The 18,030-nt window shown below is 49.3% G+C and overlaps 1 protein-coding gene across 4 annotated transcripts in view; it reads right to left on the reverse strand.

Moving 5' to 3' along the window:
- The window catches only part of CD276 (CD276 molecule), a 33,532-nt gene extending 16,638 nt beyond the window's left edge, over positions 1 to 16,894 (reverse strand). Inside the window, exon 1 of one of the 4 annotated variants that reach the window (XM_025296173.3) lies at positions 16,622 to 16,894. Coding sequence is in view for 1 of the 4 variants with exons in the window: in XM_045162121.1 (XP_045018056.1) it covers positions 287 to 316 (30 nt within the window). In the remaining 3 variants the exon portion in view is untranslated. The other 3 variants (XM_025296174.3, XM_025296175.3, XM_045162121.1) reach the window with 3 other exon arrangements.
- Between the last annotated feature and the right edge of the window lie 1,136 nt (positions 16,895 to 18,030).

Raw genomic sequence — 18,030 nt, forward strand, 5'->3', positions numbered from 1 at the left:
ACTCTGGACTCAGGGAAGTTCCTGTTTCATGCGTTCCCTGGGGAGAAGCCTTGACAGCCCAGAGCCAAGGACAGGGAGAGGCTCCCTCCCCAACAGCTGGGCTCCTAGAGCTGATGGCAGGAGAGGGGAACACATCTCAGAGAGGGTATTGCTAGGCAACAGAAGCATGACCTGTGACCACTGGGACAGACCGGCTGCCCAGCACACAGAGCGTCATGGAAACGCACAGGCCTCAGGCTGCATTCACACCGTCCTGCCCACCTTTTCTACAAAGGGGAATTCTCACCCCCAGGCAGGATGGCCCTGGAGTCAGCATGTGCCACCCCTCCCGGTGAGTCACCAGCCAGTCTTCCCTCCTCCACTTCCTCCATCCTCATCGAGCCCCGTCCCAGCCAAATGTGGGAATTCCAAGGAGCCCTGGCAGGAAAGAGCACAGAGTGCCTTGGTTTTCACAGAGAAGCAGGAGGGAAGGGCCCAGGCCACCCGAGGCCTGAGGTACAGTAAGTGCATCCAACCCCAGAAGAGGTGGGAATCTCCCCAGAGATGACCTCCATAAAGCCAAAACCAAAAATCAAGGGCTGAGGTGGGCTCTATACCACGATGCCCTGGATCTGGGGATGTCTGAGAGGAACTCCTTGCCCCTACCATGACCACCAGCAGCACCCCATTTTCTCTTAACCCTCCTGCCTTTTCCCAATCCCTGCAGGGGCTGCTTGGACAACACGTCTCCCAGAAGGCAAGAAGGATCAAGTCACAGAACTAGTGTCAATCTTTGCTAACCAGCACTGGATAGAAGCATAACTTTTGAAAACAGTGGTTAAGTCCCCAGATCCAGCTCTGCCTGAAGCAAGCAGCATACCTAGACTGCCCAGATACTTGAGCGAATCTTTTTTTGTCCCCCTCAAGCTAGTTGGAGCTGAATTTCTCTTACCTGCAACTGAAGGTTGTTCTTGTCATTGTTTAGTTACTACTGCTAAGTCGCTGCAGTCGTGTCCAACTCTGTGTGACCCCATAGACGGCAGCCCACCAGGCTCCCCCATCCCTGGGATTCTCCAGGCAAGAACACTGGAGTGGGTTGCCATTTCCTTCTCCAAAGCATGAAAGTGAAAAGTGAAAGTGAAGTCACCCAGTCATGTCCAATTCTTTGCAACCCCATGGACTGCAGCCCACCAGGCTCCTCCATCCATGGGATTTTCCAGGCAAGAGTACTGGAGTGGGGTGCCGTCGCCTTCTCCGAATATGCTATCTAGGTTGGTCAAAACTTTTCTTCCAAGCAGCAAGCGTCTTTTAATTTCATGGCTGCAGTCACCATCTGCGGTGATTTGGGAGCCCCAAAAAATAAAGTCTGCCACTGTTTCCACTGTTCACCTATTTTCCATGAAGTAATGGGACCAGATGCCATGATCTTTGTTTTCTGAATGTTGAGCTTTAAGCCAAGTTTTTCACTCTCCTCTTTCACTTCATCAAGAGGTTCTTTAGTTCTTCTTCACTTTCTGCCATAAGGGTGGTATCATCTGCATATCTGAGGTTACTGATATTTCTCCCAGCAATCTTGATTCCAGCTTGTGCTTCATCCAGCCCAGCGTTTCTCATGATGTACTCTGCATATAAGGTAAATAAGCAGGGTGACAATATACAGCCTTGACATACTCCTTTTCCTATTTGGAACCAGTCTGTTGTTCCATATCCAGTTCTAACTGTTGCTTCCTGACCTGCATACAGATTTCTCAAGAGGCAGGTCAGGTGGTCTGGTATTCCCATCTCTTTCAGAATTTTCCACAGTTTATTGTGATCCACACAGTCAAAGGCTTTGGCATAGTCAATAAAGCAGAAATAGATGTTTTTCTGGAACTCTCTTGCTTTTTCGATGATTCAGAGGATGTTGGCAATTTGATCTCTGGTTCCTCTGCCTTTTCTAAATCCAGCTTGAACATCTGTAAGTTCACAGTTCACGTATTGTTGAAGCCTGGCTTGGAGAATTTTGAGCATTACTTTACTAGTGTGTGAGATGACTGCAATTCTGCGGTAGTTTGAGCATTCTTTGGCATTGCCTTTCTTAGGGATTGGAATGAAAACTGACCTTTTCCAGTCCTGTGGCCACTGCTGAGTTTTCCAAATTTGCTGGCGTATTGAGTGCAGCACTTTCACAGCATCATCTTTCAGGATTTGAAATAGCTCAACTGGAATTCCACCACCTCCACTAGCTTTGTTCGTAGTGATGCTTTCTAAAGCCCACTTGACGTCACATTCCAGGATGTCTGGCTCTAGGTGAGTGATCACACCATCATGATTATCTGGGTCATGAAGATCTTTTTTTGTATAGTTCTTCTGTGTATTCTTGCCACGTCTTCTTAATATCTTTTGCTTCTGTATTAGGTCCATATCATTTCTGTCCTTTATCGAGCCCATCTTTGCATGAAATGTTCCCTTGGTATCACTAATTTTCTTGAAGAGATGTCTAGTCTTTCTCATTCTATTGTTTTCCTCTATTCCTTGGCACTGATCACTGAGGAAGGCTTTCTTTTCTTTGCTATCCTTTGGAACTCTGCATTCAAATGGGTATATCTTTCCTTTTCTCCTTTGCTTTTTGCTTCTCTTCTTTTCACAGCTATTTAAAAGGCCTCCACAGACAGCCATTTTGCTTTTTTGCATTTGTTTTTCTTGGGGATGGTCTTGCTTCCTGTCTCCTGTACAGTGTCATGAACCTCTGTCCACAGTACATCAGGCACTCTGTCTATCAGATCTAGTCCCTTAAATCTATTTCTCACTTTTACTGCATAATCATTAGGGATTTGATTTAGGTCATACCTGAATGGTCTAGTGGTTTTCCCTACTTTCTTCAATTTAAGTCTGAATTTGGCCTGTCCTAGCCTGTCCCCAGGTAGACAGGCTAGGAAAGGTGGTCTCTCCCTAGCCCCAAGAATCCTGGCTTCCTGGTACTGCTTTTCTGCCTCTCAGCCAGATCTCTTTGAAATAGTAAATAGTGAGCCCAAAGTTTGGTTCTAGTTCCAGTCCTGGCACTTTGCTGGGCAATCTTTATAGGTGACTTCCCCTCTCTGAGATCAGTGTGGCCATCTATGAAAAAAGGGCTCTGAAAAAAAGTGAGTCGCTCAGTCATGTCCAACTCTTTGGGACCCCAAGGACTATAGCCCACCAGGTTCCACTGTCCATGGAATTCTCCAGGCAAGAATAGTAGAGTGGGTTGCCATTCCCTTCTCCAGGGGATCTTCCTGACCCAGGGATCAAACCTGGGTCTCCTGCATTGCAGGCAGTTTCTTTACAGTCTGAGCCACCAGAGAAGCCTGAAAGAAGAGCTTTACTGGATGCTGATGGAACTTCATTAGTATGTTAAGCCTTCCTGTACTATATCCTTAAGGTCTAGCCAGTTAGCTGCCATGTAGGTCACACTGAAATGTATAAAATGGCTGTGGCAGAAACCACTAGCGTTCCCTTTACATCTAGTTTCCTCCCCTTCTGTAGAATATTAATATTTTGTTAGACACAGGGCCACTTAGCTAAAGACTACAGATCCCAGCCTGCCTTGCAGCAGGGAATGGCCATGTGACCATTTTCTGGCTAATAGGATGTAGAAGGAACTAATGTATAACTTCTGGGTCGTGCCTTTAAAGAGGCGCATGCCCGCTCTCTTCTCCTCCCCCTTCCCACTGTCTAGAACACAGGTGTAGTGAGCCATCGAGGACCATGCTGCCAAAGGCAACACCCTGGGGACTGCAGAGCAGCAAGACAGAAGGCCCCTGGGGGGCTGCAGCATCATCCCTGGACATACCAGGATTGTCCCCCGGGTGAGAATAAGCATCTCTTCTAGCGTCACTGTTATTTCGGGTCTTTCTCACAGCATCCAAAGTGACTAATTTAGGGACCCATCCCTTCCTTCCTCTCCCGCCTTCTCTTCTCCTGCTTCCCACCCTATGAAAATTGCTACTGCTCAAAACAGCAAAAGGAAACCACATCTAAAAGAGGTGTTTCAAAATGTGAACTGAACACTATCTCATTAGAGTCACTTAATGATCCCTGGACCCAGCTTAGGAGATATTTCAAGGGTAGTCATGACTTGTCTTGGTGTTTGTATGTATGGTAGGGGTTGAAAGAGCCAAGGATGGACTGAAGGTTTCAACCAATGAGCGTGTGTGTCACACACAGAAGATGGAGAGACCTGGAAATGATGGGGGAGAAGAATTCCAACTGGGCCTGAGCCATGGATGGATCATCCATGAGAAAATGTGTGATGGATTTCTAGACACACAGAGCTGGAGCTCAGAACAGGATGCGGGAGCTACTCTTGGAAGCCAAAGTTGGGATCACTGAGTAGATAATGGAATGAGAAGAGGCCCCCCGAACAAATTCTGAAGAAGCTGCAGAAGTTAAGAACAGAACAGGGAAGCTTTATCTGGCCACTCCCACAACTTCCCCCTGGGGATGGTACCCACTACCTCCCAGAGAAGTCCACCACTTTTTGAGTAGCTCTCATTGATGTAAAGCTCTACCTTTTATTGAGATAAAATCTGTCAGTCTATGTACAGAGAACATGTCTGCCCCCTCCCTTATAACAGCCCTGCAAGTCTTGGGTCTTCCTCTCCCTGGTAGAGGTCATATTGGGCAGCCAGCCATTTTTTTCACTAAAATAACCCAAAATAATAGACTGTCAAATCTGTGGCCAGTGACCAGAGTCATTTGCGCCCATTGCTGTGGGTCCATGTCTCTGCCATCCTCCTCTGAAAGATTTAGGGAAGGGGTGGAGATTTATAGGATGTTTCATTTGTTACTATTACATTTCATCCAGTTAAGCTAAGTATCCAACTGCCATGATCTTTTTTTTTAAATTATGACAAAATACACATAACATGAAGTTTACCATTTTGCCTTTTTTTTTTTTTTTTTTTTGCCACACCCCTCAACTCACAGGATTAGTTCCCCAACCAGGGATTGAACCTGGGACCTTAGTAATAAAAGCGCATAGTCCTAACCACTGGACCTACAGAGAATTCCCATTTTAATAATTTTTAAGTGTACAATTTGGTGGCATTAAGTGCAGACACAGTGTTTTGTAACCATGCCATCATCTTTTGAATTACTGTTTTGACAGTACCTGGTGTACAGGGGTGCTCAATAATTTTTTGGTGGATGAAGAAAAGGACAAATGGATGTTACCTAAAAAGGTTACCCTCTTCTCTTTACTTTATTTCTTGTGTCATCAAGATCCTCTGGGAGAGGACAGAATCAGGAGAGCCCTGTAGCGCTAGGGTCTGCCCCTGAATGTCTATCCACTATTCAAGGTTTGGGGGTCCCAAGTCTTCCTACTTGTGCTGCTGCTCACCCAGCTTCCCATTTATCTCACCCCTAAAGTACCACTGCTTCTGGTGGGGGACCAATCACATGGAGAAAAACCAGAAAAAAAAAGTCTCAACTGAAGAAGGTGCACTCTTCCTCAAGTGTTCAATTGATTATTAGTTCCAGGGTTCTGTCAAGATTAAGTCACCAATCTATTCTTCCTGTAATCTACTTTATTCCCCATAAATCTGGTTATTTGCCCATCTTAGGTCTTTGAGCCAGAGAAGGCACTGGCGACCCACTCCAGTACTTTGCCTGGAAAATCCCATGGACGGAGGAGCCTGGTGGGCTGCAGTCCATGGGGCCGCGGAGAGTTGGACACGACTGAGTGACTTCACTTTCACTTTTCACTTTCATGCATTGGAGAAGGAAATGGCAGCCCACTCCAGTGTTCTTGCCTGGAGAATCCCAGGGATGGGGGAGCCTGGTGGGCTGCCATCTATGGGGTCACACAGAGTCAGACACAACTGAAGTGGCTTAGCAGCAGCAGGTCTTTAAGCGGTCATTTATCCATTTATACAACAAAGAGATGCAGGTTTATAGCAGGTATTACGGGAATGGAGGGTCAAGCAGTTCACGGAGGAATGCGGAGGCTTAGTCGAGACCTCATAAAGGAGGAAACATTTCAGCTATCTGGGGGAGGGGGCAGCACCAGCAAAGTCATGGAAGAGCAGGCACAACCTGTAGACTCTGGGAAGATGGGGCTCTGAGGAGAAGCTGTCAGGAGATGAGGCAAGGGAGGTGGCTAGGGGTCGGTTGTTGTTCAGTCATGGACTGCAGCACTCCAGGCTTCCCTGCCCTTCACTATGTTCCAGAGTTTGCTCAAACTCATGTCTGTTGAATTGATAATGCCATCCAACCATCTCATCCTCTGTCGCCCTCTTCTTCTCCTGCCCTCAATTTCTGAAGGAAGGAAGAGGGGTGAAAAGACCAGTGAGTGGGCTGGGGACCCATTTTGGAAGCTTGCTGCTGCTGCTAAGTCACTTCAGTCATGTCCGACTCTGTGAGACCCCACAGACAGCAGCCCACCAGGCTCCGCCATCCCTGGGATTCTCCAGGCAAGAACACTGGAGTGGGTTGCCATTTATTGCAAAATCCAACTATCTCATCCTCTGTCGTCCCCTTCTCCTCCTGCCCTCAATCTTTCCCAGCATCAGGGTCTTTTCTAATGAGTCAGCTCTTCTCATCAGGTGGCCAAAGTATTGGAGCTTCAGCTTTAGCATCATTCCTTCCAATGAATATTCAGGGTTGATTTTCTTTAGGATTGACTGGTTTGATCTCCTTGCAGTCCAAGGGACTCTCAAGAGTCTTCTCCAACACCACAGTTCAAAAGCGTCAATTCTTGGGCGCTCAGCCTTCTTATGGTGGGTTAGGGGTCCTGGATTGATTCTGTACACAGTGGGAAACTGAAATGCTGCGACCCACACCTTCCCCACCCCCATCCAATCCCTGCTGCCTTTCCCAGTTGTCCTGAAATATCCCTGATAGCTTCTCTGAGATCTCATCTCCAGGTTCACCCAGCACCAGGACAGGCAATCTCAGGAGCCAGAAGACAAACCCATTAAAGCAGATTATCACCTCCCCTCCTGGCCTGAACTCTGGTTCCTTCCTAACAGCTTCTCTTCCTGTCCTTGATACAGAAGCAAAATAGATGCTGGGCAGACCTTCTCTGCCTTCACTAGACACTTTGCTCCACATCCTTTATTCTAGAGTGCCCCTCTCTCATTCTAGGCTGGATCATTCTGATAACAGGGCTCCAATTTCCTGCAGGGAACCCACTCCATATGGTACTGGTAGGGCTGACTCCCAGCCTCAGGCCTCAGCTGAAGACCAGATCTGGCTCCTTGGAGAACCCCTGCCCTGCCCCCACTCAGTGACAGGCTTGGAAATGAGCCTGTGAGCCAAGCCACACCCAATCAGAGAATTCCCAGGGCTTTGCTGCTGGCACTTTCAGAAAGCACTCTTTCTTGCTGAGGTTGCTAAGGAGGATGTGGTCTGGGGCTGTTGGCAATGAATCTGTCAACTAGCAACAATCTAAAGAATTGATCTCAACAAATACACAGAGGCAAAGGTGAACACAGGAGGGATACAGAGCCCTGAACACAACATTTAAGTCCCTATGCCTAAAGCAAGCTGCACACCTACACTGCCCAGATACATGAGTAATCTTTTTTTGCTCTTAAGTCAGTTTGAGCTAGGTTTCTATTATCTATAACTGAAAGAGTCCTTGACTATACATTTGTGTATTTAGTTATTCACTGAACTATTCATGGAGTGCCTGGTAGGCAGGCACTGGGGGCAGAGAGAGGACTAAGTTATGTCTGTCTCTAGGAGCCTGAGTTCCAATAGGGAAATACATAGAAATCACTGCAGTTTAGTAGAGAGTACTGTTTTAAGATACAGTGAGGACCACCTGGTGGCACCTTAGAGACACGATAACCCACTAAAGTGAACCCTGAACACTGACCTGACGCTCCCCCGGTGGTCAGGACAGGAGGTCATGTTTGGATTTTGTACATGATGAGAAAGGGTTTTGAGTAGAGAAGTAACATTGTTGCCATAGGTGGGCCAACCTTTGATTAATTGATCCATATGTAATGTTAACCTTGCTGAGGATGTTTGAATTGTAAAGGATGACATTTTAAAAGGGCAATGGTTTACTCAAAATAAGAGCTAATGGTAGAATTTCGGGCATCAGAGAGTTGGTTTTTGTTTTTTTTTTTTTTAGATTGTGTCCTCCCGGAGATGCTCAAAATACCCTGCTCTGCCTGTGTGTGGACCTACTGCTGGTTCTGGATGTAGAATCGAGTCAGGCAGGGGTCAGCAAATTTCTTCTGTGATGGTCCAGACAGTGAACATTTTAGGCTTTGCAGGTCTTCCCATATCTGTCACAATGGCTCAGCTCTGCCTTTACCACAGGAAAGCAGCCAGGGGCAGTGTATAAATGAACGAGCAGAGCTGTGTTCCAATAGAAGTGTATTTATGGACACTCGGAATTGAATCGAATACAGTTTTCAGGAATCACATGATTTTTGTGGCCAATCATTCTTCTTAGTTTCTAGATGATACCAAAAAAAGCAGCAGCAGATTTGCCCCAGGGGCTAGTCAGTATGGACTGGTTTACAGAAACACTAGCTCCATTCTTAAACACATCAGCAGCAAAAATGGAAAGCAGCTGGGAATGGGTACATTAATTATGGCACATCTGTATAACGGAATAGCATACAGCCTTTCAAAAGAACCTGTACTAACATGGAAATAAGTCCATGTGGGTCACTGAATAAAGTATATTATATATTGGGAGTTATGTGACCTAATTTCTGCATTAATGAATGGTCCCATGGTCCCAGATCTAGTCACCTACCTCTCTCTCCATCTCCTATATTTCAGGGCAGGTCCTTCCTTCTCTGGCACTGAACCCCTGGGGGCTTGCTCCTAGACCCTCCCCTAAATTCTCTCTACTATTTTTTTTTTCCTAGATGATTTCATCCACTCCTGTGACTTTAAATATCATTTATATGCTGATAACTCCCAAATTTACTTCTCCAAGTCCACACCTCTCATCTGAGCTCCAAACTTAAGCCCAACTGTCTCCTAAACACCTCTGTTCCAAAGACTCACAGGCACCTCTCTCTTAACATGTCCCTCTTCAATCTCTTGATTCCTCCCCCAAACCCGTTCCTCCCCAGCCCTTCCCACTTAGTAAAGGCATCATCCTCCACCGCCTCTGATCAAGTCAGAACCCTGATTTCTCTTACCCTTATAGTTCATCACCAAGAACAGCCAACCCCAACACCCAAATGTATCTCAGGGATCTACAGACTACAGCCTCAGCCCCAAATTCCGCTCACCACCTGCTTTTGTTCAGTTCACCAGTTAAGACAGGGTTTACCTTTTTACGTGGTTAGAAAATTAAAAGAAGATTCTTCATAACATGTGAAAATCATATGAAATTCAAATTTCAGTGTCTGTAAATCAAGTTTCATCGGCACACAGCCACCCTCCATTCATTTACACATTATCTGTGACTGCTTTTCCATCACAGCAGTAGAACTGAGTAGTTGTAATAATCACAAAGCCTAAACAATTTACTTTCTGATCCTTTAGAGAAAAAGCTTGTCAACCCAATGTATTTTTACTCTCTCTATTGCCCTATACCTCGGCTTCTCTCTCTGGTCTGCCAAACTGCCATCATCTCTTGCCTGCTGCTGCTGCTGCTAAGTCACTTCAGTTGTGTCCAACTCTGTGCGACCCCATAGACGGCAGCCCACCAGGCTCCCCCGTCCCTGGGATTCTCCAGGCAAGAACACTGAAGTGGGTTGCCATTTCCGTCTCCAACACATGAAAGTGAAAAGTGAAAGCGAAGTCGCTCAGTCATGTCCAACCCTTAGCGACCCCATGGACTGCAGCCCACCAGGCTCCTCCGTTCATGGGATTCTCCAGGCAAGAGTACTGGAGTGGGGTGCCATTGCCTTCTCCCATCTCTTGCCTGCATGACTACAAAAGGCTCCTCACCAGTCTCTCCACTTTCTCTCTTGTCCCCCAACCCAGCTCTATATTCCCATCTAGACTTCTACACAGCAACCAGAAAAACAGCTATAAAAACAAAAGTGCATCACATCATCACTTTAAATATCTAATCAGCCTACAGGGTCTTGCCTAGTTCAGCCCTGCCCACCTCCCCAGCCTCACCTCCTCCCATTCACCCCTCATCAGAGCTCTTACGACGAGACCCTGTTCCCTACCTCACAGGGCCTCTGCAAGCACAGTTCCTTCTTCCTGGATGACAGCTTGAGGTTCACCTTGGCAGGAAAGCTGGGCTGGGGGTCTGCCACTCCATGGATGTCCCTGTTATGTATTGCTGTTTACCTTGTGTCACACTGAGAGCTCCCTGAGCAGGAACCACATCTGCTTTATTTATTAGATCCTTTATCCTATTGGATCCTTAATTTTAGCTAAGGTTTGGCACATAATGAGTGTTCAAAGCACTGCTCAATGAATGAATGAGTGCCTGTGTGTTTAGATAGATAGAGAGATGGATGGATGGATGTTTGAATAGAAAAAGGGCCTGGAAGCGTGATAGTGAGCCCAACCCTGGAGCATGGGAATGAAGGTGAGCATCTACTTCCACCTTCTAGTTACTTTGATACACTTCTGCTGCTTTGACAACAAGCATCTAATTCTTTTGTTCATTAACAAATGAAAAAGGAAAACAGCAACATCGCAGATTTATGTTTACTTGGGCTTTAGACCAGGCTCTATATCACACTTGCTCCGCCCATTGCCTCCCAGGGTCTTCATCTTCCTAACTCTCAAAGGAAGGTCCTGGCCCCCTTCCTGTGCTATGACCACCATCACATGCTGGGCTGGTGTAGCACAAGAAGCCTCATGGAAAGAGTGAGCCTGGTGTTTTAGAAGATGTCTCTGGAGTTGGAGACACAGTTTCAAATCCAGACTCTGCCACTTCCTAGACATGTGACTTCGGGAAAACATCCTCTCTGAGCCTCAGCTGGCTCATGTGTGAAATAGGAATCTAAACTCTGCCTTCATAAGATGATTATGGGACTCCACTGAGAAAAATTAGCTAAAAAAAAAACCTGACCTAATATTAATAGTATAGGTGTTCCACAACAGGGTGGAAGCCTAGGCAAAGAGTTTAGGGGATCTCCAGAGTTGCCTAGGAGCCCTGATGACCTTCCTTTTTCCTGATAATGAGTTAGTTTGGGCCTTTGGTGTTCAAGGCTGTCCGCTGGGCACTGCTCCCCAGCCCCGTGATCCTACCCAAGAGAAGAAATCCATTCTTCCTCTCAAAGTGATTTCTGTGTGAGTCAAAACAGCACTGTGTCATCAGCGCCAGCCCAGCAGAGTGGGGCCAAGGTTTTCTTGGCATCGGCGATCTGCTTCCCTTATGGATTTAGGAAGAACAAGGAAGAGGAAAAACAGGACAGAGCAGAGCCCCCAGCTTCTCCAAGCCAGACCATCCCCATCGGGGCACCCTCTCCACACTGAAGTCAAGGCTTGAGACCCGGAGGAGGCGAGACCAGAGAGAAGGAAGACGGCTCAGTGGGTTCAAGAATATGGTGGCTTTTGCCACAACAGCTGGCCTGCTTCTCACACCCTCTTCTGGCTAAGGAGCCACCACAAAATGAGTTTGCGTCTTCCAGAGTTCAACAGCCACTTGACAAGGCAACGTGAACTGGAAGTGTATGCAGAGGCTACATACACACACAGACACAGACACACACACACACACATACACACACACCATCAGAAACACGGAACCTTGAAAAAAAGTGATGGCTGTACTTAGCTCAGAAGAGGTCTGGCCGGAAGGAAGGAGTTGAAGGAGGAGAGTGGAGAGAGGACGGGAAGGCATGAGAGAACATAAGACCAAGTCGCAGGGTGGATCCCAGGTCATGTCCTGGCAGGCCCGTGCCACACACATCTGCATTCAGTCAACCTCTGCTGAGTCCTGCTGAGACACATCCCACCCAGATGTGTCTGGAAATTTCATCCCTCCCAGAAACCTTTCTAGACTTCACTCATGGAAGGGCCCACTTACTCCAGATAGGTTCTACCTAAACACTCCCTGCCCTGACATTCTTCAGGTTTCTACTCTGAAAGAGGTTTGCTCTGGCAGAAAAATGCTGCAGACCCCTCTCCACCTAAGCACCAACCTCTCTGGATCTCCAGGGGTTCCTTTTCAGGAGTGTAGCAGGCTCCACCTAGCCTCAGCGCTGGAAGGCCTCTTGGAGCTCACCTGTCCAGCGCCCACTTCCATGCCCACCATACAGAGGGGAGTCTGAGCCTAGGAAACAGGGTTCAGACTGCTGAGGGGCCCATGCTCAATCATCAGTCACATCAGAGGTGACTAAAAGCCAGCTTACAGGTGCCCCTGGGCTTCAATTCCTCACCTGTTAAACATCATCATCAGGCTCTCTTGCCTGCCTCACCATAGAGCTTAGGCTCAGGTACAGCAGACAAGCCTAGGTTCAAACTCTGACTCCGAAGGCTGGCTAGACACATGATCAAGTATAAATGACTTAACCTCTTTGAGATTTGATTCCATATCGTTAAAAGAGGGGGGGAGCAATGCCTACCCCACAGAGCTGCTGTAAGGATAAAATAAGAGGACATACAGAAAGGATTTAAAGCACAAACAGTGGTAAGGATCATGACTACTTTTGTTATTATTGCCATGGGTATGGGGAGAAGGCCTGCTGGATCCTCTGCACTGAGCCTCCTCTGTCAGGCTATATGTACAGATCCCTGGGAACGTTATTCTTTCTCTGGCTCCCCTTTGCACCTAGGACTCCACCAGCACCCCAACTCCAAAGCAGCAAATCACAATTCAGCTCCATCTCTGTGTCTGGCTCATCCCTATTGGTCCTCTCCCCCTTCCTCCTCCAGGACACAGCCCCCATGCTGCTACATACCCCTTTGTACAAGGCCTCCACACATTTCAGTATCTCTCCCATGGGAGGTCTAGTTTTGGGGAGCCTACATTGACTTTAGGTTACCTGGAAGTCCTGCCTCCCAGAGGTAGTATCTCTCCCTGCTCCAAGGCTCCCCCCCAAAATGTTTCTCAATCCCCACTCCCAGCAGTTCCCTCCAACATGCCCTCCCTAAGTCTTGGGAAGACCAAAGGCCCAAAGGCATAGGGGTGTGGAGGAAGCATCCATTCTTGGGAGAATGGGGGCAGCTGGCTGGAAGCACTGGTCGGAACTGAGAGGGGCTCCTGGAAGGCACTAGTGTGCTGAGGACCAGGCCTCTGGAACAGTAAGAACTCGTCACAGTGGTTCCAACTGCGCTGCAAGGACACTAGTCTGGGACACCCAGGTCAGGTCTGCCGTCTCCCCAGGTCCCCAGATGAATCCTCTCTGCCTTGCACATCTTACTAGGGACCCTTAGCACATCTTACCAGGTTCCAACTGAGTCTGCCTCCAGAGTGGCAGAAAGAGCCAGCTCCTGGAGGAGACAGCAACTCAGCCTCAGCATTTGCCAGCTGCATGTTTTGGGGCATGTGATTTCCCTTTCCTGGGCCTCAGTTTACCCATGTGTACAATGGAGCTAACGACTCCCTACTTCACAGGACAGGTATGATGATGAAACAAGACGATTTCTATCAAGCATCCAGCACAGCCCCACCCCTCAAAACCTGAAAACCCACTGCTCCTATCTGGAACCTTATCCTGCAGGGGTGGCAGAACTGGGGGTGGCAGGCAAAGGTTACATAAAAAGGGGGGAGCAATGCCTACCCCACAGAGCTGCTGTAAGGATAAAATAAGAGGACATACAGAAAGTATTTAAAGCACACAAACAGTGGTAAGGATCATGACTACTTTTGTTATTATTGCCATGGGCATGGGGAGAAGGCCTCCTGGATCCTCTGCACTGAGCCTCCTCTGTCAGGCTATATGTACAGATGTGTGATCCATTCTGACCAACGAGACCAAAGGAAATTTCTCACAGATCACCAGTTCCCACACTCTTGCCCTCTTTTAGGCCCTGACTTTGCCTTCCTTCTTTTGCCAGTGGACCTCCCTGTCATTCCTGCCCTAGGGGTGTGGGAAATGGACAGGAGTGGAAGTGGCCACCCACTCAGAGGATAAGCTCATGGGCAGTGACATCATCCTGCCTGCCCTTCCTCCTCCTCCCCTGACCCCATGACTCAGGGCCACCGCTCAGGCCCTGTGTGGTGTTCATCTCAGGGGCCGCTTGGACTTGGGTCATTTTTCCTCACATGGCACAAACCCAACCAAGAAGTGCCAAGCAACAGGCCAGACACTTGTTCTACAATACTTTCTGAGTGCTGTGGCATCTCACTTCTGGCTCTATGATCATACTCAGTCTCTGATCCTGAACAGTATTGCTCATCTCAGTATCAAGCCCAAATCCCACACCAAAGAATGAAGACTGATGACTCCAGAGCAGGTTAAAGTTTAAGGATAGAGGAATTCCCACAGGACAGTTCAAAAATCAACTTCAACAGAGTAAGGACACAGCCTCCACAGAAGGGACAACACTTCTATAACTGTCCTTTCCACAAACATTCCAGCTTCTGACCCAGCTATCAGGTATCTGAGTATCTCAGTCAGCCAGTCAACCTGCTTCCATCAGGTGCCTGGGTGCAGAGGGCCAAGGATAGGGAGGAAAAACGGTCCTCAATTCCCAAAACCCCTTCTCCTCCTCAGTCCTGTTTTAATGTAGGCTTCCCATCTCTTGGGCTTTCCTGGTAGCTCAGTTGGTAAAGAATCTGCCTTAGTGCAGGAGACCCAGGTTCGATCTCTGGGTCAGGAAGATTCCCTGAAGAAGGAAACGGCAAACCATTCTAGTACGCTTGCCTGGAAAATCCCATGGACAGAGGAGCCTGGCGGGCTGCGGTCCATGGGGTTGCAAAGAGTTGCTAACACTCCTATCTCTAACAAGCTGGATGGTCCAATTTCTTGCAACACAGGAGTCTGGAACACGTTGGAAAGCTCACTGAGAGCAAGCAGGAGAAACCACCAGTGATGTCACTGAAGACAGAAAAGAACTCCAAGATCAGTCATGGGACCAATACAAGCATCTCTGAAGCCACTTAATGCAAATCTCACTCCCCTGCGAGTCCCCTTAGTGCAAAAATGGATGTTCACAGCGCTGATCTGAAGTCATGAAGGAAAATGTCACTGACATCAGGAGGTCAGACTGTGATGTGCATAATACAGGGGAGAATGATTTCCATGATCAATGATTAACATAAGTATTCACTTTTAATCTCAGGAACTCTAAATATTAGAAAAATACACTCACCCAAATTATTCCCATTTCCAAAAGAGCTGGAAATATAAGCCACCACTCATACCCACAGCCTCAGAGCTCTGCCACTCAGATCAGACCAACCAACTGGACATGTTTAGAGTTCAATTTCAAGTTTAGACTTCAGTTTCCCTCAGTCTCCAAAAGCACCCACCTATGTGCAGACCCCCAGATTACAGGAAGGCTGCACAGCCTCAGATTTCCTAGGAACTTCTGGGAGGCAAGAGGGAGTCATAGAAGAGGCTGAACTAAATAAAGAACTCTCTTAAAAACAGAACAGCTTCATTACTTTCTAATATAGGAGCAAATTGCTAAAGACAGGCATGTAAGAAAAAGACCTAGGGCCTTCATTTAATGATGAAATCAGACTCATTTATAATTATCTACATCCAGTTTGAACCTAAGTAGTTTTTCTCAATTAAGTCAAACAAACCCTCTCAACTCTCCAATGGGTTTTGCTTTCCTATTTGCTTAATGTTTTCCTCAATGATAGATCCCATATCTGAGTCATCCATCACGCATTTCTCATTAGGCTAGGTTTGGCTTAGAAATAAATCTCCTTTTCTGGCAGTTCACTGCCTTAGGCCCCCGAACCTGCCAATTCGCTAGCTAAGCAGCAACAGAGGACTTGGGCCTCCACCCTGGGTCCCCACCTTCCCTCCACCACATCTTCCACCTCCTCTCCATCTCACCCCACCCATCATCTCCCTGAGATTTCCCAAGCCCCCAAATGTCCCATCCCTGCTCCCTATGTTCTGCCCACTACCCACACACTTATTCATTCCCTCACCCAGGCCAGCGGTCCCTGTCTGTCCTTCTCTGAATCTGTCTCCCTCATGCCCACTGCTACCCATGGAAGTCTCCAGTCGCCCACTCCATTTCTCTGGGCCAAGCAGAATGGGCCCCCCCCTCCCCTATCCAACCCTTGGCCCTCCTCTCCCTGGCAGCTCCCCCTCCTCAGAGCTGGTGATCAAGTCATGGTGTTTTCCTCTGCAGGGCCCCGGGGAGACTCCGCTTCACTCCTAGCTCCAGATAGCGGCTTTCCAGATATTGAAGCTTTCCAGAATCATCAACACAATGACAGATCTGCCTCTGTTCCCCTGCACACCCAGGGCCTCCGCGGTCACAATCACCCGCCCAGCCTCCTCCTCGAGCGGATTCCCGGGTGAGGGCAGCTTCCACAGTGCTCAGGCCCCGCCGGCCAGGGGAAGGGGAGGCAGGGCTGGGGGCGGGATTGGATTCTGGCAGCCTCAGCCGCCTCCAGGCCCCAGATCCGGGGTCCAACGTGCTCCCGGCGCCGCGGCCAGCCCCAACAGGGGGAGAGGGCTGGGGCGGGGGCGCCCTGCGAGGGAGGAGGCTCACCGCCCGCTCCAGCCGTCCTGCAGCAGGCCCGCTGCCCGGCGGCCCGGGGCCGGGGTCGGCCTCAGACAAAGGCCGCCCCGACCAGCGCCGGGCCCGCCACGCAAGCACTCACCGCGCCGCGCCGACTCCCGGGACTCGGGGACGCGGCGGAGCGCTGCCGAGTTGCCGCCGCCGCCGCCGCGAGGCCGGGCCCGAATGGGGGCCGGGGGCGGCCTCGGGAGTCCAAGGGGCGGGGCGGGCTGGAGGAAGCCGCGGGCCCGGAAAGGCTGCCCGGGTGAGCCCCAGAGGCCGGATTGGCCCCGCGGCCGCGGTTTAGGGCCGAGGCCGGAGCCCGCCCGCTGGGCAGGGCACCGGCCGGGACCCGCCCCTGCCCCGGGTCCAGACCCACGCGGGCGCGCTGGTAAAGGGGTGCTAGTCTGATCCCCGCCCATCCCCCACCGTGACCCACCCTCCCAAGATCCGGAGTTTATTTTCTGCTAGGGGGATAGCTGGATAGTCATCGGCCACCCGGGGTCCTGCTCCAGGCCGCTGGCAGCAGAGCCAGAGCTCGGATCTGGCTGTCTGACTCCCCAGTCCAGTGTTCTCCTCTGGCGCCAGGCTGGTAAGGCGGGCTGGAAAGGGTTAATTCGACTGTGAGGTATTAACAGCGGCAGTGAGCTCTCTATAAATACAGTGTGTCGTGGGCGCCTGAGCCAACCACAGGGTAATTTCCACTGAGCTGGTTTTCCTTTTTTCCTTCCACCCACAGCCACCAGGCTGGCCCTGCCCCCAGCCCCATGCCAGGCTAGTGGCTACCCCAGGCTCCCAAAGGTGGGATAGCTCTGACCACCCCCTACCCTGATCTGGGGCTCTGTCTTTCCAGGACTCAACTCCAGCCTGGGAGGAGACGGGGCTGGATCAGGCTTGGACCTCCAGCCTGCAGGGTGATGGGGGTCAGGCCTTTGCCTTGGCACATTCCGCGCCTGCACCTGTTCTCTGACCTGTTCTCCATCAGTTACAGACAGTAATAGCTAAGGTGCAGCAGACTTCTGTGGGCCAGAGACGAGGCTAGGAGTTTTCCATGATGGGCCTGTTTAGATCCTCAAAGCAACTGGACCAGGAAGATAATATTATCCCTGTTTTACAGGTGGGAAAATTGAGCCTCAGAGAGGTAAAAGGACTCCTACGTTGTATTACAGCTAGGTCCACCACCAAGTGGCAGCAACTAAATGGGAGAGGGCTTAGGAAATGTGTATGAATACATACGCACCTCTGTCAGCCACTGTTTTAAGCACTTTACTACTTGATCTAATTTCATCCTCACAACTCAGTGCTATGCTTAGTTGCTCAGTCATGTCCAACTCTTTGTGACCCCAGGGACTGTGGCCCGCCAGACTCCTCTGTCCATGGGATTCTCCAGGCAAGAATAATGGAGTGGGTTGTCGTGCCCTCCTCCAGGGGATCTTCCCAACTCAGGAATCGAACCCAGGTCTCCAGCATTGCAGGTAGATCTTTACCATCTGAGCCACCAGGAAAGCCCAC

Source organism: Bubalus bubalis, chromosome 11 (assembly GCF_019923935.1).
Source record: "Bubalus bubalis isolate 160015118507 breed Murrah chromosome 11, NDDB_SH_1, whole genome shotgun sequence".
NCBI lineage: Eukaryota > Metazoa > Chordata > Mammalia > Artiodactyla > Bovidae > Bubalus > Bubalus bubalis.